This window comes from Rattus rattus, chromosome 7 (assembly GCF_011064425.1).
Source record: "Rattus rattus isolate New Zealand chromosome 7, Rrattus_CSIRO_v1, whole genome shotgun sequence".
In the NCBI taxonomy this organism is placed as follows: Eukaryota; Metazoa; Chordata; class Mammalia; order Rodentia; family Muridae; genus Rattus; species Rattus rattus.
The window spans coordinates 46,155,597-46,183,494 of record NC_046160.1 but is presented as its reverse complement, the minus strand read 5'-3'; the positions used below and the strand labels follow the sequence as shown (position 1 = coordinate 46,183,494).

Sequence of the window (27,898 nt, the reverse complement as noted above, 5' to 3'; positions counted from 1 at the left end):
TTGACATCCTTTCTCTGCAGTGCATGTGTGACCGTGTGCAAATCTACTATGGCCCCTCTCTGAGGGAGACTTTCCCAGAGTGCCCTGGAATGGTGTGTGTACATGAGCAGTGAAGTAGCTGCAGCCAGCCATCCTAACAATGTGCGTGACAACACACCTTCAGGACAGTGTCGAGCGGATTTCCAGAATCAGGTCTGATGATCAGTGGTGCCTCTGTACTTCTCGACACTATCAGGTGTCTCAGGTCTTCACCCCATATTTTCTCACACGCGTTATAGATGTCATAGCTATCGCTGACCACAGACACAGGCACTGAGGAGAACTGCGTTACTATGTGTTCAAACGCATCTTTTTCATGGTCTTTCCCCCACGCTGTTATGGTACTAGAAGACAAAACGAAGAGACAGACTTACTAAGGTGGACACATGACCCATCTCTGCAGCATCACTAAGCACCTGCTCACTATACCACATCTTCAGTGTTGCAGGGAAAGGGATCCAGTTTAACAAGTGGACATCAGAAAGCAAACGAATTGTTGGGCCAAACCACTCCTTGGCCAATTTGTTTTTACCTCTACAAGTTGATTATATTCAGTTTAGTAGTTATTATTACTTAGCACTAAAATCAATAGTTATCCAATAATAAACTGGTTTTTGTTTCAGTATTCCTCAATCTACTCAGTCAGTGAGCTAAAGAAGTGCGTGCAGCCAGCCTTCCATACTTCCATATCTCATGTTAAAAAGGGAGAAAACATACTTCCGTTTTTGCTTGGCAACTCTAGCACTCGGTTTTTTTTTTTAATGAATTTCTGAAACTGTACAACATATCTGCCTTTTTTACCTTGCAAAATCTTTTATCATAGTATATACAGTCAAATAACTATAACTATACCTGTTATATCTTCAGTAACAGGCAGCGATGTAATTTACCCATAGGTTCTTTACTTATTGGTATGTGATCAAGGGACAGGAATCTTAACAGTTAGTTTGAACATAATGTAATTTAAGATAGAAAGCAAACTGTAAAAGTTTCTACTAGGAAACCATATTTTGTTCATCCTCTAAGTTGATTTTCTCAGCCACTCCTTGATGAGGATAGAAAGCCAACTACAGACCTAACTATATTCATTTAACTCAGAAGTTGCTATTTTATATTCTTCTTTTTATCCTAAAGGGCTAACTAAGGTAAATACCTTTTTCCTGTCCATGGCTGTTAGGAGTAGCTGGTGTGCACTTGAGGACTGTAAGCCTACACTCACTGAAACGGAGAAAGGCCTGTATGTACGAAACAAGGCATAATGAATGCTCTTCTTACAAACCAGGAGCCGTCTCACGGCTCTCCTTCACAGTGTCTGCCTGCTAGAGGAAAGATACAGATAAGAAGCCCACTTTCATCAGAACTGCTTCTGTCCTAGAGAGGACATTTAAGTCAGAGAATTTGGCTCAGTGATCACCAACCCTGGAGAGATTCACAATGCGAGAATCAACTCCTACAGTCACTGCTTATGCGGCTCAAACCGACTGCCTCAGTCTCAACAAGACTGCTATGCCTGCTGCCCGGCCAGTCCCAGTCTTCAGGAGGAGCTGGGGATTTCTTCATGTCCCTGCTGCTCTCCTGTCTCCTTCATCTACTCAGGAACCTGGCTCTGTTACAGACTGAAACTCTTTATCTTCTCCACAGACGTGCTGTGTGGACAGCACTCCTATGATCACAGCCCTGAGAATAATGGCATTTCCCCAGACTCCAGTCATCAGATTAGGCTGACACCTTCCAGAATCCGAGGGGAGAAGGTGAGGAACTGAGTCACTTTTTATTTCCAGAGTCAAACTCTCTAAGGAAGTATTTACAACAGCAGTAATGCTTTAGAGCTATTTTAGATGTTAGCATTTATTCTAACGGCCTTCTGTTGGGAAACAGTAGCTTCTCCTTGTGTGGTTGAATAGAGGACTGGGAGAGAGATAAATTATTTGCCTAAGGCTACTCACTGTGTCAGCTGTTAAGTCAAGCAGGCTTTTAGTCAAACACAGGATCATAAAACACACCAGACTTCCACCCTGTGCATGCACACAGTGTCCTTTTCATTTAGCCCAGAACCCTAGAGACTCTCCTTGTCTTTAGACTCGTGGTATACTCATGTGCTTATTCCTTCAAAACTTATTTAGTTGACAGCCTACTATGTGATTACTATATTAAAAATATAAAAGACATGGGTACAGACTAATAAAAACACAAATAACTTTCATCAGCTAACACTCATACTCAAGGTGCCTTCTTATATAGCAGTGTCCTTAATGTTAGCTGACTATTCTGTATCACAATTCAAATAATCTATTTTAGCAATTGTATCATGTTTATCAACTTCTTTGCATTCATTTAACCACCTAGCTGCAAACCCAACATCCTTAGGACAGTTTCCTACGCTACTTCCTAGAAAGCCTAGCTTCCGGTTTTCCTGCTATCCTGCTATCCACATGACCCACAATCGATCTCTAACATATCATTTGCTCAGAACTTCGGATCTACTTTTTGAAAATGTCTAATTAATAGTAAGCTAGAACTGAATATAGTCACAGCACTTTGGAAATGGAGGCAGGAAATTTGGGAGCTCAAGTGAAGGAAATTTGGGAGCTCAAGTGACATAACAAGTTCAAGGCCAGCCTGGGCTACAGGAATCTGCATTCAAAAACAAAAAGACAGACATGCATGATATGCAGAGTTAACACTCAACATGAAGGTGCTTAATAATAACTAGCCCTAACCCGACTTTCAATTACTTTTAACATACCTGTTTCAGCCCTTAGTCTCTAGAGCACGCATACACTCGATCATAATGCTTGGTAGACAGTAAACATGAAAAAGTATTACTCTCAAAATGTTTAACCAGATTTTATTATTCCCTTATAAAGTCAAGATTATTGTCCCTATAAAAGCTTTTTTGATCTAGCCAATAAATATGACCCCTTTTCAACTTGTTTGAGACTGCTACACTCTAATTGTGCTTCTTTAAATAAAAATGCTTAGCAAACAGAGCCGACTGCTACTAGTGTACTATTTTTATCAGGAGGGTCAGCTCTGGATCTTTCTGACTCTTGCAGCTCCAAGCAGACTGCCTTGTACACGAAGGCTGGGGAGTTAGTGTCTCAGTGATGAAGCTCAGACCCAGACCTACACAGAATGTTAAGCACTCCTGAACGACTACAGTGAAGGAAGCGAAGAACCAGAGCCACATACTCCCTATTGATGGCGTTTACTTCCCGTGAAGGGAAACTCTAGATAAGACTGAGACTGGTGCGACCTGGACTGTAATTTCCTAGTACACCTTCAGTTTAGTAAGAGCAAACAAGCAAGCACGAGAGAACAAGAACTTCTTTTTAAATTATGACTATTAAAATGGCTTTCTATCTGGAATTGAAGATAACAGTTTCCTGGGCAGAGATGGGTGAGATCACATAGAGAAGCAGGGAAAGTAATCAGTACTTACTGCATTCCCAGCTTAATGAAGAAAAATCTACCTGCCTATGCAGTGTAGCAAATGAAAAGCCATTCCTTAAAATAAAACCAATACACTCCTGGGCACATACCCAAAAGATGCTCCAACATATAACAAGGACACATGCTCCACTATGTTCATAGCAGCCTTATTTATAATAGCCAGAAGCTGGAAAGAACCCAGATGTTTTCAACAGAGGAATGGATACAGAAAATGTGATACATTTACACAATGGAGTACTACTCAGCTATAAAAACAATGACTCCATGAAATTCATAGGCAAATGGATGGAACTAGAAAATATCCTGAGTAAGGTAACCCAATCACACAAAAACACACATGGTATGCACTCACTGATAAGTGGATATCAGCTGAAAAGCTCGAATTACCCAAGATACAATCCACAGACCACATGAAGCTCAAGAAGGAAAACTGAAGTATGGATACTTCAGATCTTCTTAGAAAAAGAAACAAAATACAGGAGGAAATACAGGGACAAAGTGTGACTGAAGAAAAGGCCATCCAGAGACTGCCCTACCTGGGGATCCATCCCATATACAGACACTAAACCCAGACACTATTGCTGATGCCAAGAAGTGCTTGCTGACAGGAGCCTGATATAGCTGTCTCCTGAGAGGCTCTGCTAGAGCATGACAAATACAGAGGCAGATGCTAGCAGCCAACCACTGGACTGAGAATGAGGTCCCGAATGGAGGAGTTAGAGAAAGGACTGAAGGGGTTTGCAACACCATAGGAAGAACAACAATATCAACCAACCAGATACCTCAGAGCTCCCAGGGACTAAACCACCAACCAAAGAGTACACATGGAGCCACCCATGGCTCCAATCCATGTAGCAGAGGATGGCATTGTCTGACATCAATATGAGGAGAGGTCCTTGGTCCTGTGAGGGCTCGATGCCCCATTGTAGGAGAATGCCAGGGCAGGGAGGCAGGAGGTAGTGGGTGGGGGAGCACCCTCATGGAGGTAGGGGGAGAGGGGATGAGATAGGGAGTTTTTGGAGGGGAAGCTGGGAAAGAGGATAACATTTGAAATGTAAAAAGAAAATATCCAATAAAAATAAATAAATGAATACATAAAAATAAAATAAGACCAATATGGCAACTGTTAAGTGTTAGGAAGTCTCCAATGCTTTTATAAGAAAAGTTTGGAAATCCTCGTCCTGCTGGACACTAATCTTTGTAAAAAGTGTGCGTATCCAATTTGTACGTCCATGAAAGTTTATTTAGCATCTGGCTCTGTTGTTAGGTAAGCTGTTGCTGAGTTACAAATAACAAGTTCAAACAAGTTTTAGAAAGCAATTCTGTTTGTAGGGCCAGAGATAGAACCCTGGGCCTTGTGCATGTAAGGCAAGTGTTTAAATAGCAAACACAAGGATGAGAACAAACTCAATTTTACCTGTGCTCTGCCGCTGGAACAGAATAGCCTGGAACAGGATCTTTTGTCCCATAGTATTTTTTAATTAGAGCAATTCCCGCCACAGTATCTGTTCCTTTGAAGTTAACCAAATGAGCAGATGCCCCTATGCCGGCAGTCTGGAAGATCAACCACGAACAGAAATTCAGAAGAGGAACGTAACACTCCATTTGCCTCATCCCACCTCTGGGCCTCATCCCAGTGTCTTTACCCTGGAGCTGTGCTGTTCTGCATCAGCATCTGCTGCCTGTCTGTCTACCCCTCCGTCTAACATCAGAGCTGGAACGTGTGCTGAGAGGTCTATCCCATGTACTGGGAACAGGATGACACACAATAGATACTCAAGTTATCTGTTGCTATGTCCCCAGAATTGCAAGAAATGGCCTACTTAAAAGCAAGTCCCATCTCTGTGATAATTCTAGAAGTTGAGAGTGGCCTCTCACTGCAGTGGTTTAGATAAGAATGGTCCGTATAGGCTCAGAGAGTTGAACACTGGGTCTCCGATTGGTGGTGCTGATCGGGCAGGTTAAGGAGGTACAGCCTTCTGGAGGAAGTGCATCACTGCAGGAGGCTTCAAGGATTTCAAGCCTCATGGCATCTCCAGTTTTCTCACTCTGCTTCACGCTTGTATTTGAAGCCATAAGCTCTTGGCTTCCTGTCCTGCTGTTACACCTCCTGCCGCCACAGGCTCTCCTGCCTTCCCTCCATCTGTTGCTTTTGGTTATGGTGCTTCCCCATAGCAACAGAAGTGAGTAATACACCACTGACAATCCACACTGTAGCCTACGAGGCTCAGCCAGTTCCTTACCTCTTGTGAAGAGACTCCTCTGTAGCCAAAGTCATGTAACTTATATTCCAGACCGTCTAAGTTACCAGAAGTTTCTAACAAATATTTGGCCAGGATTTTCTTCTGCTCTCTTGAATTTGTGGCCACTGTAATTGGATACCAGGACTGGACAAGAATAGTCTGTAATGAAAAATAACCACATTATTACCATAAAATATTGGGTTCCTTCTAGGGAAATCATAGTTTTCTTAGAAGAAACATCCTGTACATCTTGACTCTTAGAAACTTCAGTAGGCTCTCTGAGGCAATAGATAGGATGTGCACTACAGAAATAGTCCACCACTACAGATGGAGTCCACCTGAGGAGTTAGGATGTGCACTACAGATGGGGTTCACCTGAGGAGATAGGATGTGCACTACAGATGGAGTCCACCTGAGTAGTTAGATAAGATGTGCACTACAGATGGAGTCCACCTGAGGAGATAGATAGGATGTGCACTACAGATGGAGTCTACTTGAGGAGTTAGGATGTGCACTACAGATGGAGTCCACCTGAGGAGATAGGAAGGGCGCGACAGATAGAGAGAACCTGACGACAGAGATAGGATGTGCACTACAGATGGAGATGGAGTTCACCTGAGGAGACCTGAGATAGGGATGTGCACTACAGATGGAGTCCACCTGAGGAGAGATAGGATGTGCACTACAGATGGAGTCCACCTGAGGAGATAGATAGGATGTGCACTACAGATGGAGTCCACCTGAGGAGATAGATAGGATATGCACTACAGATGGAGTCCACCTGAGGAGTTAGGGATGCACTACAGATGGAGTCCACACTACTGATGGAGACCTGAGGAGATAGAGATAGATGTGCACTACAGATGGAGTCACCTGAGGAGATAGGAGGATGCACTACAGATGGAGTCCACCTGAGGAGATAGATAGGATATGCACTACAGATGGAGTCCACCTGAGGAGAGATAGGATGTGCACTACAGATGGAGTCCACCTGAGGAGTTAGGATGTGCACTACAGATGGAGTCCACCTGAGGAGTTAGGATGTGCACTACAGATGGAGTCCACCTGAGGAGTTAGGATGTGCACTACAGATGGAGTCCACCTGAGGAGTTAGGATGTGCACTACAGATGGAGTCCACCTGAGGAGATAGATAGGATGTGCACTACAGATGGAGTCCACCTGAGGAGTTAGAATGTGCACTACAGATGGAGTCCACCTGAGGAGATTGGGATGTGCACTACAGATGGAGTCCACCTTGAGGGAGATAGATAGGATGTCCACTCTGAGGAGATAGGACTACAGATGGAGTCCACTTGAGGAGATAGAGGATGTGCACTACAGATGGAGTCCACCTGAGGAGTTAGGATGTGCACTACAGATGGAGTCCACCTGAGGAGATAGAGAGGATGTGCACTACAGATGGAGTCCACCTGAGGAGTTAGGATGTGCACTACAGATGGAGTCCACCTGAGGAGTTAGGATGTGCACTACAGATGGAGTCCACCTGAGGAGATAGATAGGATGTGCACTACAGATGGAGTCCACCTGAGGAGATAGATAGGATGTGCACTACAGATGGAGTCCACCTGAGGAGATAGGATGTGCACTACAGATGGAGTCCACCTGAGGAGTTAGGATGTGCACTACAGATGGAGTCCACCTGAGGAGTTAGGATGTGCACTACAGATGGAGTCCACCCGAGGAGATAGATAGGATGTGCACTACAGATGGAGTCCACCTGAGGAGTTAGGATGTGCACTACAGATGGAGGAGTGTGCACCTGGAGTCCACCTGAGGAGTTAGGATGTGCACTACAGATGGAGTCCACCTGAGGAGATTAGGATGTGCACTACAGATGGAGTCCACCTGAGGAGTTGGATGTGCACTACAGATGGAGTCCACCTGAGGAGATAGATAGGATGTGCACTACAGATGGAGTCCACCTGAGGAGTTAGATAGGATGTGCACTACAGATGGAGTCCACCTGAGGAGATAGATAGGATGTGCACTACAGATGGAGTCCACCTGAGGAGATAGATAGGATGTGCACTACAGATGGAGTCTATCGCTCACTATAAGCAGAGATTCACACTGTCCTAAGTCTCTAATGCTTGTTCTGATTCCTTTACTTGTGTGGACCTGCACCAAACAGCCCACAAAGCAGCTCTGACTTATGCACTAAACTCTACTAAGTAATTACTTAAAGTAGTCACGCCTTTACTCCTTTAGACTGATTTGATTCTAGTCGGGCTACTGATATTCAAGAATTCTACTTAGAGACCCATGCTTACCTTTTACCAAAGCTTGTTATAAGAAAGTTGTGTGAAGTATTTATGTGAGGAAGTGTTAGAATTGTTAGGTTCTTACTGAACTATTCTTTATTTCACTTTTTTCTTGACTGCCGGTAAACTAACTCCAAATTCAGGCTGATATGTAACCACTGGAATCACACTAGTGAATTTGGCTTGGGAATTTATTAGACTTCATTCTGGAATGATAAATTTCCATTTTAATGTTCTAAGCCTGATAGTATACTGTCAGATGCAGCTTCCAATCTACTTTAGAAAAAGTTAGAAGATATTACTAAAATGGTAATGAGTACTGAGCTGGATGAAAAAGATAATTCATTTCTGATTTAAATTTTATAAACCAAACTTACTAAAAATAAGCTAAGTGATCAGTAAATAAAACAAGTAGAAAGAGATCATCTTAGACGTGAAAATCTGCTCATCTAAGTGGGGAAAAAACTACTGTGGCTTTACAGACTCCTGTGGTTGAATCAACATGGTCCTCTGTGATTGTTTGCATATGCCTGTCCCAGGGAGGGATACTATTAGAAAGTGGCCTTGTTGGAGGAAGTGTGTCACTAGACCCTCCTCCTAGCTGCCTGAGGATGTTCAGTTTGTTCCTGGCTTCCTTTGGGTGAAGATGTAGAGCTCAGCTCCTCCTGCACCATGCCTGCCTGGATGCTGCCATGCTCCCACCTTGATGATAATGGACTGAACCTCTGAACCTGTAAGCCAGCCCCAATTAAATGTTGTCCTTTATAAAACTTACATTGGTCATGGTGTCTGTTCACAGCAATAAAACCCTAACTAAGACACCCTCCAAGCTCTTCTCATTTGAAGCTCTAGTCCTCAGTCCTTGATTCAGGGCTATATACGTCATCATGTCTATCTCTTTGTCTCTGTCTGTCCATCTGTCCATCTCTCCCTCCCTTCCCCAGGCCTGTCTGCCTGAGAGGCTGCCTGGCTTAGCTGAATGCAGGTGTTAAATCCAAGGAACATCTGTGGATCATGAAACCACATGGAACAGAAGTTGTGTAAAACTACTAATTCTGGGAATAGTTTGCTAGACAGCAAAGCTGATGCAACTCTCACCTCTGACCCATCTGCTTTCAGAACTGCTCTTCTGATCCCATTACCAATCATGATCTTTTTAACTCCAAGTGCTAGCCTCTGTGACCTGTGCTTCATACTGTCACAGGATATCATTCTATTGTGAGCTTTAGGCAGGTTCTATCATTCTTCACTCTTATGTTAGGTATGACTGCCCCTGTCAAGCCCAATACCTGTAGCCATTTTGTTCCATGCCTGCCAACTATTTCATATTGTTGTTGTAACATGACTGCCAGTCATTGACACAGAGAAGTGTCTTGGCCTAAAGCAAGGGTGCCCTGACCACATACCCTGTTTTATTCTGTATGACTGTTCTATGAGGTTTGCTAATCCTGAAAAATTCCACAAAGCTTTATGTAAGACCTATCAAATCAAAGGACAGTATGAACCATTATGTCTAAATATCTTGAGTCAGGGCTGACCACCAGGCAGCACTTCCTACACCTACGCGTGAGCTCACTCCGGTTTCTGTGGCTGACACTGATGAATACTACTAATGAGCCAGAAAGTTATGATTATAATGCTCATGCTCCGTTATCTCAGTGTTCTGAAATTCCTGGTCACCACCCACCACCGCCCCTTACCAGTCAGCTTAAAGGTCAGCTGAGAGCACTGTAAGCCAACTGCTCCCCTCCTTGCCCTGTAAACTTGTGAACCTGTTTTTTCCTATAAAAAGCTTACTCAGAGGGGGTTGGGGATTTAGCTCAGTGGTAGAGCGGGCCCTGGGTTCGGTCCCCAGCTCCGAGAGAGAAAAAAAAAAAAAGCTTACTCAGAGTAGACTTGGACCACATTTAGGCTTCCGAGTCCTTTCTGAGTTCCTGAACATTCAGGATCAAGGTGTGTGTTCAATAAACTAATTTTGTTTAACCGAGATCAGTGTTTGTATGGTTTTTGAGTGGCGGCTCTTGAATACCAACATTTATTAGTTGGTTATTTTCAACTAAGACAGAATCTCGCTGTGTTGTCTTGGCCTTGAGTCTGTTATGTCCCCGCTTCTGCCACCACATCTAGCTTCTCACAAGGTTTAATTCCCATTTGCCTGCTTTCTACGAGGTATGGGAAGGAATGACAATTCAAATGGACGGAAGTCTCCGATCCTGGCATTTTACCACCGTAAACATTCCTCTCCCTGAAGCTTTCATTTCACACCGCAGCCTTTGCTGAACCATGTCCCTCAGCTCTGCCACCCCCTACTTCTATGATTCCTAGGACAGAATTACCCACTCTTCTACTACTAACTCAGCAGATATGTTCCACGGTATTCATGTTCATGGTTAGCTAATGAGCAGCAACTCTCCAGTAAAGGACCTTAATAAGGCATAGCTTACTCTAATTTTTGTGCCAAGCATTGTGTTGAATGATAGATAAATATTTAGTTTACTTGTTGAATCAAATTCAATCAGCTCTACATTTGTTTGTTTTCCTGTAGTGTTGTGATGTAGTCCTGGCTGGTCTTGAACTCACAGGCCTGAGTGCTGGGATCAAAGGCACACCTGGCTCACCTCTCTGTTTTAATTAAGCTCAGTAGTCAGTTCTCTCCAGGAGTATGACAGAGATAAATAAAACACAACCTGAAAAACTCTGGCTGTGTTATACCACAGAAGACTGACCTCACCCCTGAAAGGAGAGAAATTACTATCATATAGTGCTCCTACACAACACCAACAAAAGCAGCTAACACTAAACACCCCTCTTGGGGTTGGGTATTTAGTTCAGTGGTAGAGCGCTTGCCTAGGAAGCGCAAGGCCCTGGGTTCGGTCCCCAGCTCCGAAAAAAAAGAAAAGAAAAGAAAAGAAAAGAAAAGAGAAAAAAAAACCCACCCCTCTTTATAAGACACTGTAGGGAAGAGGCCAAGGGGGGCCGAGGAAGGCTAATCCAAGGTCTACTAAGTAGGCAGGCCTTGATGGCAACTTCTCCAAACAGCAACATCCCCACACAGATCAAGACTGTTTCTGGAAGAAAACTGACAACTCTGCTCTCATAAGCGCTTATTACAGTAGGCAGGCCTTGATGGCAACTTCTCCAAACAGCAACATCCCCACACAGATCAAGACTGTTTCTGGAAGAAAACCGACAACTCTGCTCTCATAAGCGCTTATTACAATGTCACAGAACTGAAATAGTGTGGCTGTTCTATCTGCTCGCCTGGCAGGCCTCAGTCTCTCCTATCTTTGAAATGGCATTTTATGTGTCATCTTTTTAAAATCGCCTTTTAGCAGCAGAAAGATTTCACTCTGGTTTTTCAGTCAGAAGGGAGTCTATGGTCTCATGTGTTTGTTCCTCAGCCCCTGTGTATGCCTGAGGCGGCCTGCAGAGCTCCTGGCCTCTCTTAAACTCAGCTGGAAGTCTGGTTGGAAAGGACTAAGGCTTCTCCTGGCACCAAAGCTCATGCAGGTGAGTAGCAGTCAATGAGGTTACTCATTACTTCAGACACACACTCCAAAACGGGACCGAACCATGTTGGTGTCATCTCAAATCTTTTAAAGGAAGAACATGCTCAAGTTTATAAGTAGTGTTGCCGTGTCTGGCAACGGACTTTAAGTACACGGTGGGAAGGGAACTGAGGACTGGTGAGAGTAGGGATGGTTTCTTCAAAGACACAGTGACTGTGCATTTATGTTTAGCAATGTGTGTATGTGCCTTTTCAGAGGCAACGGTGGGGGCTGGCTGCCCTCTTCCCTCCTCTGTCCTGCTCCCTTGAGGAGATAGATGGACACTTCTCTTTTGAAGTCTGCCTATCTGATTTTTGGTGAGGCTGACTGCCAGCAAGCTCCAGCAATTTCCCTGTCCGTCCCCCACCCTTTCCGAACACAGCCTTGGCAGCTTCCTGTGTGACTGCTGGACAATGGGATTTAGATTCTCACACTGGCGCAGCAGCAAATACTCTTACTCCTGGGCCATCTTCATAGCCTCACATATTGAATAATCTTTATTAAAATTGGTATTTACCAAAGGAGGGAGAGGAATTATGTATTGCTAACCACCATTCTAAGCTGCCTGATAGATTTTTTCTTCACGTTGAGGTTTCTGAGTAAAATCCACCAAATAGTCCCTCTCAGAAAATGGCAAAGAAAAGCTCTAAAGGGCAAGGAGAACTATTCAGTCCCCCCCTTTTTCCCCCATTCATCTTCCAAGGATGTGGAGTGTGTGTGTGCATGCAGGCTCCTAAGCTTCATGTTGGGAGTCATCCAGGATTGCTATTCCAGCTCATTCACTGAGACCAGGGTCTCTCAAAAAAACCTGGAGTTAGTCTCCTGGCCAACTTGCTCTGCGGATTCCCTGTGTGTGCCTTCCAAGGTTGACATGACAGGTGGGCTCTCAATCCCACCTAGCATCCACCTAGCATTTGCACAGGTTCTTGCTAGCTGGACTCCCATGTTTTATGACTGTCAGACGACCACTTTAACCACTAAGCCCCTTCAACTCGCATTTCTCTAAGCCTTGTCTGCCTTTTGGGAAGTCCACCTACTCATAGCACTGATGGGACCACTCGGCAGCAAACTGAAAGTGATCCATGTGCTCGGTTGGGTTTGGAGACGAAATGCTAGTTTGACTGCACTAGCTGAGACAGTGTGGTTAGGAATCATTCTACTACAAGTTGGGGGTACAGCTCAGTGCAACATGTATGTGGTTAGCATGTATGTGGTTAGCATGTACGAGGTCCTGTGCTCCGGTTCCATCTCTGGTACCACCAAAACCAAATCCCCCAAACCTTTCTCCTACTTTTGTTGTTTTATAGTTATAGCCTGCCATTAGTTGATGGGCCATCAAGAGTATAACAACATTTTAAATTCTCTGTCAACTTAGTAAAATATATTTTAAACATATTCTTGGGTCTTAGTTTTTCAGAATCTTACATTATGCAGCGTAACAAATTACTTTCATGGATACTGAAATGCTGATGTTAACTCTGTAAGGAACATCTATCGCCCCAACCTCCCCACCCGCTGAGCAGCTCAGACTGCATATATGCCCCTCTCTTGGATTTAGAAATTAAACAGTATGAACACAGAACCACGTCTATATTTAGAAGTTGAAAACATCTCCAAGAGAAAAAGACGTGAGTGAATGAACTGACTCGAATTGGAATATAATGGCCAGCAGAGGTCTGTAGTTATTAAACACGAACTTGGGCACTTTCTATTTTTCTCTAAGCTAATATACATGGAGAATGACAAGGAACTGGCGGGCCTGGTGTAGCCGCTGCTCATGTGGCAGAGGGAGGAGCACCGTCAACTCAAGGCCTGCCTTAATTGTGACTTAAGGGAACTTAGTGAAACCTTGCAGGAGATGTAGTTTACTGGGAGTCGCCTAGTGCACACTGCGCCCTGGATTCCAGCCCTAGCAGTGCCAAAAGAAACACACAAATTTGTAAGCAGATGTTAACTGAGCTTTCGGTAACCGCTATCAGCCATCTGATTTAGACAGAATCTCTGAAGATCAGATTCCATTAAAGGACCTAAGTGTCGTTCAGTGCTAAGGAAGCTTGAGACAGGAGTTAACGGTAGATTTCAGCTTTACTAGCAGTAGCAACTCGGCATACTCCTAGTCCAAAGATCTCTTACCTTCAGTCTCACACACGAAGCCAACAACCAAACCGAACCCCAGCCCCCCCACCCCCCAAGCACAAACTCTGCTTACCTCAATCCAGTTGGTGAGCCAGTAGCACTCTGGGTCTGTGTTTTCCACTGTGAACAGCACGTTCCCTCTGGGGATGACAGAGCCCTCAGGAACAGCCTTTACTTCAATTGGGAGATGACCGTCATATTTCTGGCATGAGACAACAATACATTCATTCATTCAACAGGCGATATTCAGTTGCCTGTTGTATTGAGGTTTTTTTTTTTTTTTTACATTTTATGGAAACTAAATTTTGGCACTGCAGAAAGTATAGATGTTGTTAAATCATTAGCAATAATCTAGTTAGTGAGTGTATCCCGTAGCTTCTAAAGTGAGTTAAAATGTTTAACAACTTAGGCTGCAATCCAGATCTTTAAATTCATGCTGTTTCTGCTAAGAACACCTACCATTTACGATCAACAATGGATCAAAACAGCATTCCCCCCGACTTGTTCAGAAAAGTGAGAATATGTTCACTCTAACATACTCTAAAATATGCTATAAAACAACTTGCTTGACATAGGTTCTTTGCATAGATGAAAAAAGAAGGAAAGATTACAGACTAGTGTTAGAGAACACATACATTAGAGGAAGTCACTAACTATAGAAGAATTTTAAGGAAGCTTATCTATTCTCTGGCAAACTTTTGAACCATAAAGACCCTGACATTCAATGCCTACGTCTAAGTTATAGTCCCCTGTTTGGGAAGGATCAGGAGGTGTGTCACGGGGTGGGCATTTTCTCTGCCTGGTGGAGAAGGATGTAAGTAAGCTCTTAGCCCCTGCTCTATCAGTTCCCTACTATGATGGTCATACACTCAACTTTTGAAACTGTATGCTGTGATAAACTCTACTGTAAGTTGCCTTGGTCATGGTGTCTTAGCACAACAATAGAAAAATACCTAGGCCATTGTCCCCTTTGCATCCTTTCTAGAGCTGAAAGCTTTAGTTAATCCTTGTATAGAAGGCAAGAGTTTATGTGATTCAAGCTGCTTGGCACATCCTGGTTTATCTCAAACTCATCTGCAAGACCTTGGGGAGTCATTTAACAGCTCTAGACTTGACTGTAAATTGAGCCAGACTAGATTATGTCTAGTGAACCCTAAGACTTCCTGCATGCATAATCAAGACTGGCCACTAGAAATTACAGACTCATCTCTGCATGCTATCTTTAGAGACCCTCCCTAGAAGGGAGTGAGGGCAAACGAAGTTAGCTCAGCTGGCACCCTTACTTTGATAAAGGTTCTGACTTTATCAAAGACCAACAGGTACCTCACTTTAGCATAAAACTCACTTTACTACAAGCTACAAGTATTTCCAATACTATGGGTTTGCTCTGCTGTGCAGCATATTCTAATTTTAGTGTAGTGTAGTAATACTGAAAACACTAGGCTAAGACTTGCTCTTATAATTAGTTCAATTCCTAGTGTTGGAACTCCAGGACATTACGGTAAAGTGAAGAACAAACATCAACTCCAAGAAGCCACAGCAAACGATTCTGACTACTCGGTGAGAGACAGTTCCCAGAATTAAGTTGTAATAATTTACAGCATCTATTCTGAAACTTCCAAGTAACCATACCCTTTAAAAATTATTGGTCTATTCCCACTTCTAAGGTATGTTTTCCAGAAGTCATACAGCATATCACTTAAACTACTATAAACTAACAGTTAATGATCCACACAACAGGAGAGAACCAAATGTTACTTATAGATTTTGGTAAGTATATCTAAAAATAACCATTATATTGATATCATCAACGAAAACCTTTAGTTGAATTTTCTATTCAAATTCCATGGCAAGAAATTTTTGATTAAACCAACACCAAAAACAGATAAACACTGATGGCCATTTTTACCTCAAGGATGTAGTTCCATCCTCTTTCATTAAAGACATCATCTTGGAAATGTTCTCTGTACACTTCTTTGGCCTCCTGGATTTTCTCTTTGGTCACTACTTTACCTGGAAGCATACAAAGGTCATGTTTATGTTCTGAGTTGCTGAGTCACCACAGCAACGTTTAACTCTCTCACCCTGTTCATGACTAAAAGGCACAGGCAGGATGAAACCACTCCACAGGTCACCAGCAGAAAAGGAACCTGTCCTTCTAGGAGTTCACCCTAAGCATAAGCGCTCATCTATTTTAAAAGCACAGGAGCAGTCAAGCATAGCGACTCAGGCTCATAAGTGAAGTACGCAGGAAGCCAAGGCAGGAGGACCATGAATTCTGAAGCCAGCTTGGGTTACTTGGTGAGATTATGTCTTGAAAAACTAAAACAAACAAGCAAGAACAAAAAACTGCTTATGTAGTATCAAAACAAAATAAACAATGCTTTTAGAGATCCTTAAACTTAAGAAAAGCAATAGCTTATTTTCTGAACTTTGTTCAGAGATGTCTCTGGGGCTGGGAAATCAGTAATTTTCGCAATTTGTGAATTTCTACCCACTCTTCTTTTTAACTAGAGTTTCCGTCTGTACGACAAGGATAGGGGTGCAGTAGCTGCTTCCAGGACAGTGAGAAGAAATACATGGCTTAAGACACACAGCTACTTAGAACACATTGCCCTATAGCAATTCCTTAAAGTACGGATAGGGATGGGACACTAACGGGTAGGTAGGTGGTTCTATAAAGATCTGACAACAGTAAAAGCTTCTGAGTGTACAAGCACCAAAAGTTAACTCTAACCAAACGTACTGAGGTCAAGGTGGATTTGGCAGTGTTCACCTGTGTTGGATCATGCAGCTTCATCCAGTGGGGTCTGAACACACACATGTGCACCTCGCAGTGTGCATGCTGTCACACCATACAAGGTCAATAAATGTTGCCTGAAATATCTTGCTCAGCTTTGAAACAAACTGCAATATTTTTACTGTATATACAAATTCTCTGTTCTTACAGAAACACAACGGTTCAAGCACAGAAAATAGACTTTTAGTGTTTTCCTATTGCCTCTTCTAAGTATGTAGTTTAAGCTAGTGAATGTTTATACTGTATTGTGTTACAGTGTTTGATTTTAAAACTGCTGTTTAAGTTGCTGATCTGAGAGGGCTGGAGAGGTGGTTCAGTGGTTAAGGGCACTGACTGCTCTTCCAGAGGTCCTGAGTTCAAATCCCAGCAACCACATGGTAGCTCACAGCCATCTGTAATGAGATCTGATGCCCTCTTCTGGTGTGTCTGAAGACAGCTACAGTGTTCTCATATATGATAAATAAATAGATGAATATTAAAAAAAAAGTTGCTGATCTGAGTTTCATAAAAAATTCTTTATGCATTTCGCTTGGGATTAGGATGGAACTCACATCAATTTATAAAATGGCCCTAAACACACTTCTGTCACTTGTACTACATATTTATATGATGTGGCAGTCTTAGTACTGGTGATTAGAAAATCAAAATATTGACTTTAAAAAATGTTGAAGATTCCCTATATTCTTCAGTATCAACTATTCAGCTAAGATTGAATTCTTTAGGTAAAAATAAGCACAGATACATTAGTGTTTAGTTCTTAATAAAGGGTAACATTAGATGTGTTATGAAGTTTTTGTTTTGTTTTCAATCAGCTAATGCTTGCGTTGTATATGTTTCATATACTTACATATTCAGGATTGTGTAAACATTCCTTGGGTTAAGAAGGAACTGCCAGTGGAGGAAGTTTAAGAAGCAGCACTCTAACGTAGGCAACTAAGGTAGCGCCTGTGCACATGCATATGTGCATGTGTATGTGTGTGTCTGTGTACACATGCAAAGTAGGCAATGAATGGAGCACAAGTACACGTGTGCAGAGCAGGCAATCGATGCAGTATGTGTGCATGTGTGTATTCACAGTAGGCAATGAATGCAGCACACGTATGAATACTACTTACATATAATAACTCACGAAGTTACGGAATTGAATAAAAATGTGTGACCTATCTTAATCTGTACTCAATTAAAATTATTTTATTTCAGAAAGTTCTAGATGGGTAAGGTCTTGGGATCTGATTCTCTGCCTAGAAACTCCATTACACAATATGCTGTAAATGGCCTCGACAGACAAACAACCCACCCTGAAAATTACTTGGGGGATTTTTCTGTTTTAAAATGCACTTAGAAATAAACCCACTATTATAAATAGTTTTGAAAAAATGAAACTTTAGGGTATATCTGAAGCAATATAAAAATATTCTAGTTAAACCTACTGCAATTCAAAATGAGTTTCTGGATTAATAGTAAACCCTTAGTTTACTAAGGCTAAGTCTATGAATAAACAAGAAGGACCTATGAATATTACCGACTGCACTAAATTTCCTTTGGAAACGTTATAGAAAACCTTTCTCCATCTTAAGACATCTCTCTCTCTCTCTCTCTCTCTCTCTCTCTCTCTCTCTCTCTCTCTCTCTCTCTCTCTCTCTCACACACACACACACACACACACACTAAATTCTAAGCTTTTCTTTAATGCATTTAAATAAACAGATCAAAAATATTTTACAAAAGAAGTTAAGCATGACAACAGCTCCTCACTATAATGTTAACATTTGGTTGGCTGAGCCAGGAGGCTGCTGTGAATTTGAGGACAGCTACTTACCAAGTTTAAGACCAGCCTAGGATACAGAGTAAGGTGTTGTAATAAAACAAACAAACAAGCCAGAACCAAACCTTCCAAAACAACACCTAAAGTAGTAATCAAATATAATTAAATATCAAAATTAGATTACTCAAAAAGTTACTTTAAATAACAGAGCACAGCAATATAGAAAGATATGAAGTCACATAAAAGCAGTGTTTTAAATGTACTGGGAAAAGCAATACCTTTTAAGTACTTATTAAGAATGTACTGCAACCCATAAAATACTGTTTCCTCGTATTTCACCTTCCTTACTTTGGAGTTTTCTGTCTTCTTTTCACGGCATTCAAAGTAGGAATAAACTTTGCTTGTGTTGGGTGGGTATTGTTTATAGTGAGTAACCTACATAAAGAAAAATACTTTCATTAGGAAACACCGAGAGTAGAATTAAAGCACAACAGACAAGTCTTCAAATTATTTCCCAATCAGAAACTCTGTTTTTCACTTGCTACTGGTCAATCTCCCACCCTGGTGACACAGAGCAAGACACGAGTACATCTCCAAAACCCTCCTAACACCTTACCTTACAGTCAAACGAGTAACTGAGCGATTACACCTAAGTGGGCTTTTAAAACCCTTTGGGTAGAAAGGACCTCATTTGGTCTTAGGTGCACAACCATTATCAAATGGACCAGGGCAGCCAACTCAGACAGCTGTGTACTTGTTTGTTTTCAGTGAAACGCTTGAGACAGGGCACTTCCGATCTGGGGCTTTGGAACACTTGACTGTACTTGTATTTGGGAGTAAGACCTGCCTCCATAAAAAATGCTTTTATCATTTTTGTGTGCATGTCTGTGTGCTGTGTGCATGTGCATGCAGGTGTGAGGGGGCCGGAGGTGTTTTCAGGTCTCTCAGTCACTCACTGCTTTACTTTGAAGACGGTATCTCTCATCAAACCTAGAGCTCATCAATTCATCTGCACAGCTGGCCAGCAAGCCCAGGCTCTCCTTTCTCTGCTTTTCCAGCACTGGTATTGTAGGCACATGCCAGCATGCCTGGCTTTTCATGTCAGGTGCTGGAGATCACACTCAGGTCCTCAGGCCTGTGCAGCAAGCACTTTACTCACTGGGCCATCTTCCTGACCTCTATTTTTTTTTTTCTTTTATTGGATATTTTTTACATTTCAAATGTTATTCCCTTTCCTGAACATAAGGCCCCCTATCCAATCCCCCCTCTTCTATAAAGGTGTTCCCCTCCCCATCCACCCCCCGTTTCTGCCCCCTCCTCTGACATTCCCCCTACACTGGGTTGGGGGGGTAGTCCAACCAAAGACCAAGGTTTCTCCTTCCACTGCTACAAAAAGGCCATCCTCTGCTACATATGCAGCTGGAGCCATGGGTCTGTCCATGTATAGTCTTTGGGTAGTGGTTTAGTCCCTGGGAGCTCTGGTTGGTTGGCATTGTTGTTCTTATGGGGTTGCAAGCCCCTTCAGCTCTTTCAACCCTTTCTCTAATTCCTCCAATGGGGATCCCATTCTCAGTTCAATGGTTGGCTGCTAGCATTTGCCTCTAGCTGTGTCTCTCAGGAGAGATCTACATCCAGTTCCTGTTAGCATGCATTTCTTAGCTTCATCAATCTTATCTAGTTTTGGTGGCTGTGTACGTATGGGCCACATGTGGGGCAGGCTCTGAATGGCCATTCCTTTAGTCTCTGCTCAAAACTTTGCCTCCATATCCCCCCCTATTAAGTTTTTTTTGTTCCCCCTTTTAAGGAGTGAAGCATCTGCACTTGGTTATCCTTCTTCTTGAGCTTCATGTGGTCTGTGGACTGCATCTTGGGTAAGTTGAGCTGACCTCTATATTTTGACTGTGACTTGTCAAGTTTGGAATTTTGCCCCTGGACATCCATGCTCAAGATGTTTGAGTTTTGGATCAAGAATGTCCAACTTATACCATTACTATGTAATGTGTCAAGTCAATGTCTCCTTGTGACCCACCCACCTCTTTATGCAACTGTGAGGCACCAAGGATGCTCTTGACTGCCACAATGTTCTACAGAAACCTGGATGAAAGCAAGGGCAGCAGCAAACATAATGCAAAGCAGATAGAAAGCCTGCTTCAGAGTTGTTGAGACGGCTCAGTACATAAAGTACTCGATGTAAGAAACCTGATGGCCTTAGGTCAATCCCTGGAACCATGTGGTAGGAGGCGAGAACAGACTCCGGCAGGTCATCCTCTGACCTCCACGGCACACGTGCCCCTACACACACACACACACACACACACACACACACACACACACTGTAGTAAAACATCTAAAACCAAACACAGAACCTCCTATTTTGCTATTTCTCAAATTGTTTTGGAAAAGTGAGTTTCTATATGATCTTAACCTCCATGAGTTTAAAAACATGAAAGCTTTTAACAGTTTCTGCTCTATGAATTTGGTAAAGGCCACTGTTAAAAAACTTAGCAACTTCCATTTGAAGAAAAGTTATCCACTAGACTTTCAGTTTTATTTTAGTGTTTTTGTCACACTAAGACAATTAATTGTATAAATAAGGCATTTATTTGTAAATGTACAAAGTTACTTACAAATAAATAACTAGAGTAGTGTGTGTTTGCGCGGTGGTAAGAACAGAAAGAGGAACTTTAAAATTTAAGGTACGAGTAAGCCACAGCCATGGCAGACCAAGTTTCATGGGTGAACACAGTTCACACCTAATTCCTCGTTGAGCTATGGTTTCAGGTTTAGCAAAGCCATTGTTTCTTTGCTGCACAATCTCAATCGCAGTGAAGCTTGACTATTCTAAAGAACCTTTGTAAGTCAGCAGTGGCCTCTAAAAGTGCATTTCCACTGTCATTTCTGACAACCGTCCTCTGTGCTGCCTCCCAGCCAGGCATGCTGGCAGCTTCCCTTCTGCAGCATCCAGACAGAGGTGTGGGGGTAAATCTCTACAGTAACGTGGACTTGAGAGCCTGGGTCCCGCAGCTCCATCCTGTTCAGGCAAGCAGGAAACCATAACAAAAGGCACAGGAGCCTATGGCCCTATACCACCATCAGTTTAAGGAAAACTACAAAACCTAAGTGAGAAAGCTAATACAGAACCACAGTAATTAAACCCATTAATCTAGCGCCATGCAAGCAAACCACCCAACCAACCAACCACCCAACCAACCGACCAACCGACCGACCGACCGACCAACCGACCAACCGACTGACCCACCCACCCAAGGTAAGTACATTTATAAACGACCTTTCAGTAACAGTTAGGCTCACTAGGGAAAAAGAGAAGCCACACTTAAAATATACCCGAGATACATGTAAACCACAATTTCTCCTAGTTTCAACCTTGCAACTCTGATTTTTTTCAGAGGAACTTATGTACTGAAGTAGGAGAAAAGGAAAAGGAAATGAAGGTCTGGATCACACAGTACCTGCTTTATAAAACCTCAGGTTCATAGCAGTCCATCTACCCTGACTGGAGTTATGACTTCTACAGTAGTCCATCTACTTAACAGTACACACAGAATAGCCCAGACCCTCACCTCTGGCCGCCACACAATCACACACCACGTCTGTACACACAGAATAGCCCAGAAACACGCAAACACGCAAGCACACACGGCACGTAAAGCAAGTTAATTTACTTCCCTGCTAAGTCAAAAGAGACAAAAGCTGAATGGAAATATCTCTAACTCATTTAGCCCCACCAGGGTCTAAGAGTATAATAAAACTTCTCATCATAGTTATACTTCTGTAAAACAACTAAAGCCCTTAATTAAAAAAAAAAATGCATTTATTTTATGTGTATGAGTGCTACCACATTCATGCAGTGCCTGAGGAGGCCAGGAGAGGGCATCAGACCCGTGGGCTGAGTCACCACGTGGATGCTGGGCACTTAATCTTTCCAGGAGCAGCCAGTGCTCTTAACTGCTGAGCCATGTCTTCATCCATAAGCATCTAATTTTTAAAGCTTTGTTTAGGATACTTTTTTATAGTGCTTTATAACCCACTTTTGCCTAAATATACGGAATGTTTCCTATGTTAAAAAAAGATGCCATTATTTCAAAGTTGCATAGGCTGTTGGAAGTAGAAATGACTCATACTTTACAATCTTAAGAGAACTTTGAAAGATTTTAGAGAATGCAGGTTAAGAATTTAAAACGTCTATGCAAATTGACAGGTAATTAGCCATGAAAGAGATCTGTTAAGCCATTAACACTCAACACAGTGTTATTAGAATAATACAGTGATGATTAGGTCTAGTTATATGGGAATACACGATGGTTGAAGGGTACTATCTTTTAAGAGCAGAGTTTCTCAGTAAATATTACTCCAAGAGTACAGTCAATAGGCAGCAACTCTAGCTTTACTAGTTTGGTGGCCTCTTTACTTTCAGCCAAAGTGGTCACTGAACGTCATTGCAAACAGGGATACGACCTAACTAGTTAGTGCACTCACGAACGCCTAACCTGTTTGTTCTGTGTGCCAGGCCTTACAGTTTCACGCTGAGGGGAGGAAGGAAAATGGGCTGACATGCTAATGAGAAGGGTGAGAGAAAAAACCAATACTAGACATAGTAACTCCAGATTAAGATGGATGCTATAAACAATTTAGGACAGGACAGAAGGACCTGGCAATTATCTTTAAGGGGACCTAGGGAGATTTCTCTACGGTGGGGACATGTGAACAAGACTCAAATGGCAAGAAAGGAAACTCTTTGGCATAAGGGCCAGTGTTATTGTTCCTTGGAACTGGTAAGGCTGGTATAGGTAAGATCATACACAGGCACAGGTGTGGAGAAGGAGCTCCCATTGTGTTTTAAGTGCAATGGAAGCCACTATGTCTTAAGCTGGGGTAACTGTAACCTGGATTCACATTTTTTTTTTTAATGCTGGGGAATTGAATCTAGGCTCTTACATATGGTAAGTACATGCTCTAACACTGAACTACAACTCGTAGCCCCTCCTCACAATTTACCAGTCTGGGGTTGGGGGAAGAGAGCAGAACTGCAAGTGTGTGAGACACACACACACACACACACACACACCACCACCACCACCACCACCACCACCACCAGCAGCAAAAACCAGTCAATCTTGCAGAAAGAGAAACATGGATGACAGGCTGCTCAGAGCAGAGTCAGGAATTAAGAAGTTACTGCCCACAACTAAGTCAGATAAGGAAAAGACCCTCCTAGTATTTGGAGGTAAAGAAGGGTTAGAAGTGGATGGGGAGAGTAACGGGACATTACAGAGACCTCCTAAAGTTTGGCTTGAGCAACTGGGTTAACAATGGTGCCATTTAAACCAAGAGTAGTGGCACACACCTGAAATCCCAGCACTCAGGTAAGGCAGGAAGGGTGCCTTGAGTGGGAAGGCTAGCCTGGGCTACCTAGGACGCTCGAGACCAACCACAGGTTCATAGCTTCAGCTATGACCAGACTTCAGCTTCTTCTCAAAGAAAGGGTTCATTTACTGAGTCAATGAAGACTATGGGAGAGATAAGTGGGGAAATCAAGAGCTCAGTCTTCAACATAAAGCACTATTAATCAGTTTCATGTGCTCAGAATTAATGTGCTCAGAATTAAGTGTATGAAAAGCTCTTACTCCTGCTCATTTCTGCACTGCCTTGATTTCTATTGCTAGGTAAAATGATTCTATAAAATTCTTCACATTCCTAGGCAACCTTACTAGTACATGTTCCCTGAACTGGCAGGGCCCTCCCGTGGCTAACAGCTTTGTGAAGACCTTAGGAGCCTGTGAACGTAGCCTTTAACAGAACTTCATTGCACTGGCTCTCCAGACCAAAAGATAAGCTCAGGGCCCGGGGAGATGGCTCAGTGACTAGGGGCACTGGATTTCAATTCCTGGCACCCACATGGCAGCTCACAACCGTCTGTAATTCCAGTTCCAGGGAATCTAGAGGCACCTAGCACACGTGTGGTACAAGGACATGCATAGAGGCAGCATATCCACACACAGTTGGTTTTTTTTTTAGTTAAAAAAAAAAAGCTCCTATAATGATTCTAAAAAGATTGCTAGACAGTAACTTTCAATGCCTAGAATAAAAAGATTCTAGCTCCATGTTTTAAGAGGGGGAACTTTCTTCAATGTGGGTTCTTAGCCAAGCAACTACATGAATAGACTCCATTCCCAAGGGTTTCTTCCCTTGCCCCATTATGACAGTGGGGACCGAGGATAAAGGCAGAATCCTCCTGGGGGAATGTGGTGGTTTGAATAAGAATGGTCCCCATAGGCTCCTGAGTTTGGATGCTTGCTCATAGGGAGTGGCAGTGTTAGGAAGTATTGGAGGAAATGTGTTGATTGTGGGTGTGGGTTTTTGGATCTCCAGTGCTCAAGCTACATCCAGTGTGACACAGTCTCCTTTTGCTGCCTTTGGATCAAGATGTAGAGCTCTCAGCTCCTCCAGCCCCATGTCTGCCTGTGTGTTGCCACTTCCCACCATATTCATGTGAACTGGAAGACACCCCAATTAAACGTTTTCAGAGGTTGACCTGAATTAATCTCTCAAGGTCTTTCTTCTTAAACTGATATCATATCACCAAAGGCAACTGGTACTTGCACACTTTTTCAGTATTTTTAATTGGTAAGAAATCATTAAGAGCCAAAGTTTAAAATACAATGGGCTCACATATTCAAGGCCAGAGTAAGTTAAATTATATGGGCAATACCTACAGCATCAGAATAGGTTCTACTATCCACCCTGGCCTCACTACTGCTAATGTGTGAAAAGAGAAACAGCAAAGATTATATGCTTTTCGGGAGTTTTTACAGTTTGTGAGGCCCCGGAAATTTGCTGCCACAGAAGGGAATTTGCTACTATTTAGCTCTGAAGCGTAAACTACTTGCATCAGTTGGTTCTTTCCTTCCACCACACGGGTCCCCGCCAGACAGCAAGCAACTTTCTTTACCAGTTTTACAGTCTTATTTCAGTTGTCCAAACTTTCCCTACAACTTATAAAACTTACTTGAAGAAATATATTTAAAATATCACCCTCTTTTTTAAGACAAGGTCTCATGTAGCCCAGGCTGGCCCACACTTCCTATGTAACCCAGGGTGGCCTCCCACCTCTACTTTCTCAATGCTAGGATTACAGAGGTACCTCAATGCTACATACATGTCTTTAAGAGCATGGGAAAAAAGCTGCAGAGTCCTAGAGGTGCCCTCCTCATTGATAAATGCTGGTGCCACGGGTCCATGTTCCTAACCCTGTAGTGTTTACTCAGAAGAACTCTAGCCGCAATTACAGAATAGGAGCTGGTGAGAGGAAAAGATTGGAAATTCCAATCAGAAGTAACCTGGTCATATGATTCTCATGTCTCCAAACTCTTCTGCAATAATTCTCAACTTCCTGTGTTCCTTAGCCATTGGAGAACACAATGTCTGACTGCTTCATCGCTACAAGGAAGTGAAGCGGCTCCTGGAAGTGTCCCTGAAACCACCCTTTCTCCACTCTGGATTGTGGCTCTGTTGTTCCCCTCTGGGCCCCTAACTACTACGTATTAAGGAATGATGACCCAGCCCCACTTCGACCGCCTGTGAAGCCTCTGAGAAGCGAGTTACCCTGGCGGCACATTTCTCAGTGGTGTGATGAGACCTGAACACTGCTGGAGGACTCTTGGGTAGCCTGTCTTTTCCAGCCATAGCACAATGACAGTGTCTTCTGCTAATCTGCTAGAGATAAAATGTTGAAAAATGTTAAAACTACTCTCTGCTGTAGGCACTTATTTTAAAAAAATGTATGCAGTTTTGTGGAATCCAAAGAAAATCATCTTCGACTGCTTTCTTGTTATTTGGAAATTGATTATCCCAGAGGTAAGCTAAAAAGAAAAGCCACGTCTCCTTTACAGCAAAGTCCTGAATGCAACCCAACCACCGCAATGGCTGGAGTGCCTCGCGCCCATCTTCCCGAGCTGGGTTAGTGCCCTGTCACTAAAGCTGGGTAGGAAATGTGCCCAAAGCTATTCTGAAAATATAAATGATTGAAGAGGTAAAAGCAGGCCCTTTTTATTTGGAAAATGAACTCAAGATGAAACTGAAGAGCTTCATCTGCCTGCGTTCTCAGCTCCTTACTACACATAATGAAATACGAGATCCCAGAAGTGGAAGTGTTTCAAATGCTCCTCCACCAGCCCCGAGTGTCCTGCCCTTTCTTAAGGACACTGTGAAAATGTATCCCACATGTTGCTATATGCTTGGCCACCACCTTATCTACTCTGTGTAGTTTAGGAAACAATTTTCCCTTTTAATTTGGGAAGAGATCTCTTCACCATCCACCCGTTCTCTTCTAAACAGCCATGAATTTTTGAGAACTGGCAAGAACGTGTAATTGCCAAATGAAAGAATTTTCATCACTGTACTCTCGTGTTTAGCATTCTTGCTACCTCTCTACCTAGGCTTAAAAAAGACAAAAAGTAAGGGACAAATACTTTACATTAGCCAGATGAGACTGGTCAGGAATAAAATCTATTATATGCAAATTAAATTCATGCAAATAAGCATGACTTGCCAGGACACTAGAAAGCTTTAAGATTACTTATTAACTAGAAGCCATCTCCAGAACACCAGCACGACCCGCTGCTCCAGCATCTTCACATTTGGCATTCACAAGGGCCAGAGGAGCGACTGCTTTCTTTCTGGATAAACCAAGCAGTTCCAGCTGCCTGCTATCTGCTTCGTAGAGCACGCTAGCCTGGACCTCACAGAAGCCGGCCTCTCTGGTTTCTGAGTGTTGGGATTAAAACAAAGATGTTGTCTCCTAAGCCTGGCCTTTTACATCTGTTTATATTTCCCGTTTATATTCATAACTCAGTAAAATAGCTGGAAATTACTTGGGGATGTTTACTTATATTTTACAAAACTATGAACGAGACTTTTCTAACATCACCAAGGATACCCAAAGCACCTCAACTGAACTAAATCAAGCAGAGATTTTAGAGTCTCCAGTACCACAACGGAAGTGATAATCATCTTGCAAAGGTGATTTCCACTTTAAAATCCCGTCTGAAGTAGGAATGTGGGGGGCATATACCTAAAATTCCAGGACTCGGGAGGCAGAGGCAGGCAGATCTCTGAGTTCAGAGTCAGCCTGGTCTACAAAGCAAGTTCTAGGACAGCCAAGGCCGCTACACAGACACTCTGCCTCGAAATCACTGAAATGAAATAAAATAAAATTTCATATGAAAGACCACCTGTTGATAAATTTGGATCTTTTAAAATGAAAACTCACCTACTTACAATAGTTTACAAAAAAAAAAAAGGGGCAAAATAGTATGTAAGCAAAATGAGACTCTGAAACATTCAGACTACAGGGTTAAAAAAGTAAAAAGCAAAGAACCAAAACAAAAGCACGAGAGTACTACGCCTAAATCGCTACACTCAAAACCACCACGATGTTCAAGTAAACGCTAAACTTGAAAACTAAAATTTAATCTGTTCTAGTGAGGGTACCTAGTCTGACATTTTACCTTTCGAGCGTCTTGGCTAACAAACTTAGCTCAAGATCAGTGCGGTTCATTTCTCGTAGTTGGGGGGCAATGCTTTCTTTATCACTCCTCTCTTTGCTTAGGTG

General features: G+C 42.7%; 1 protein-coding gene across 1 annotated transcript in view; it reads right to left on the bottom strand.

The window, feature by feature from the left end:
* Nucleotides 1-27,898, bottom strand: part of Nampt (nicotinamide phosphoribosyltransferase) — a 38,129-nt gene that overhangs the window by 9,300 nt on the left and 931 nt on the right. Inside the window, exons 2-7 of the mRNA XM_032907624.1 lie at nt 18,546-18,702; nt 15,612-15,715; nt 13,776-13,904; nt 5,736-5,894; nt 4,910-5,046; nt 158-383 (exon numbers count right to left, since the gene is read on the bottom strand). Of these exons, the coding sequence (XP_032763515.1) occupies nt 158-383; nt 4,910-5,046; nt 5,736-5,894; nt 13,776-13,904; nt 15,612-15,715; nt 18,546-18,702 (912 nt within the window). The remainder of the gene's footprint in view (nt 1-157; nt 384-4,909; nt 5,047-5,735; nt 5,895-13,775; nt 13,905-15,611; nt 15,716-18,545; nt 18,703-27,898) is intronic.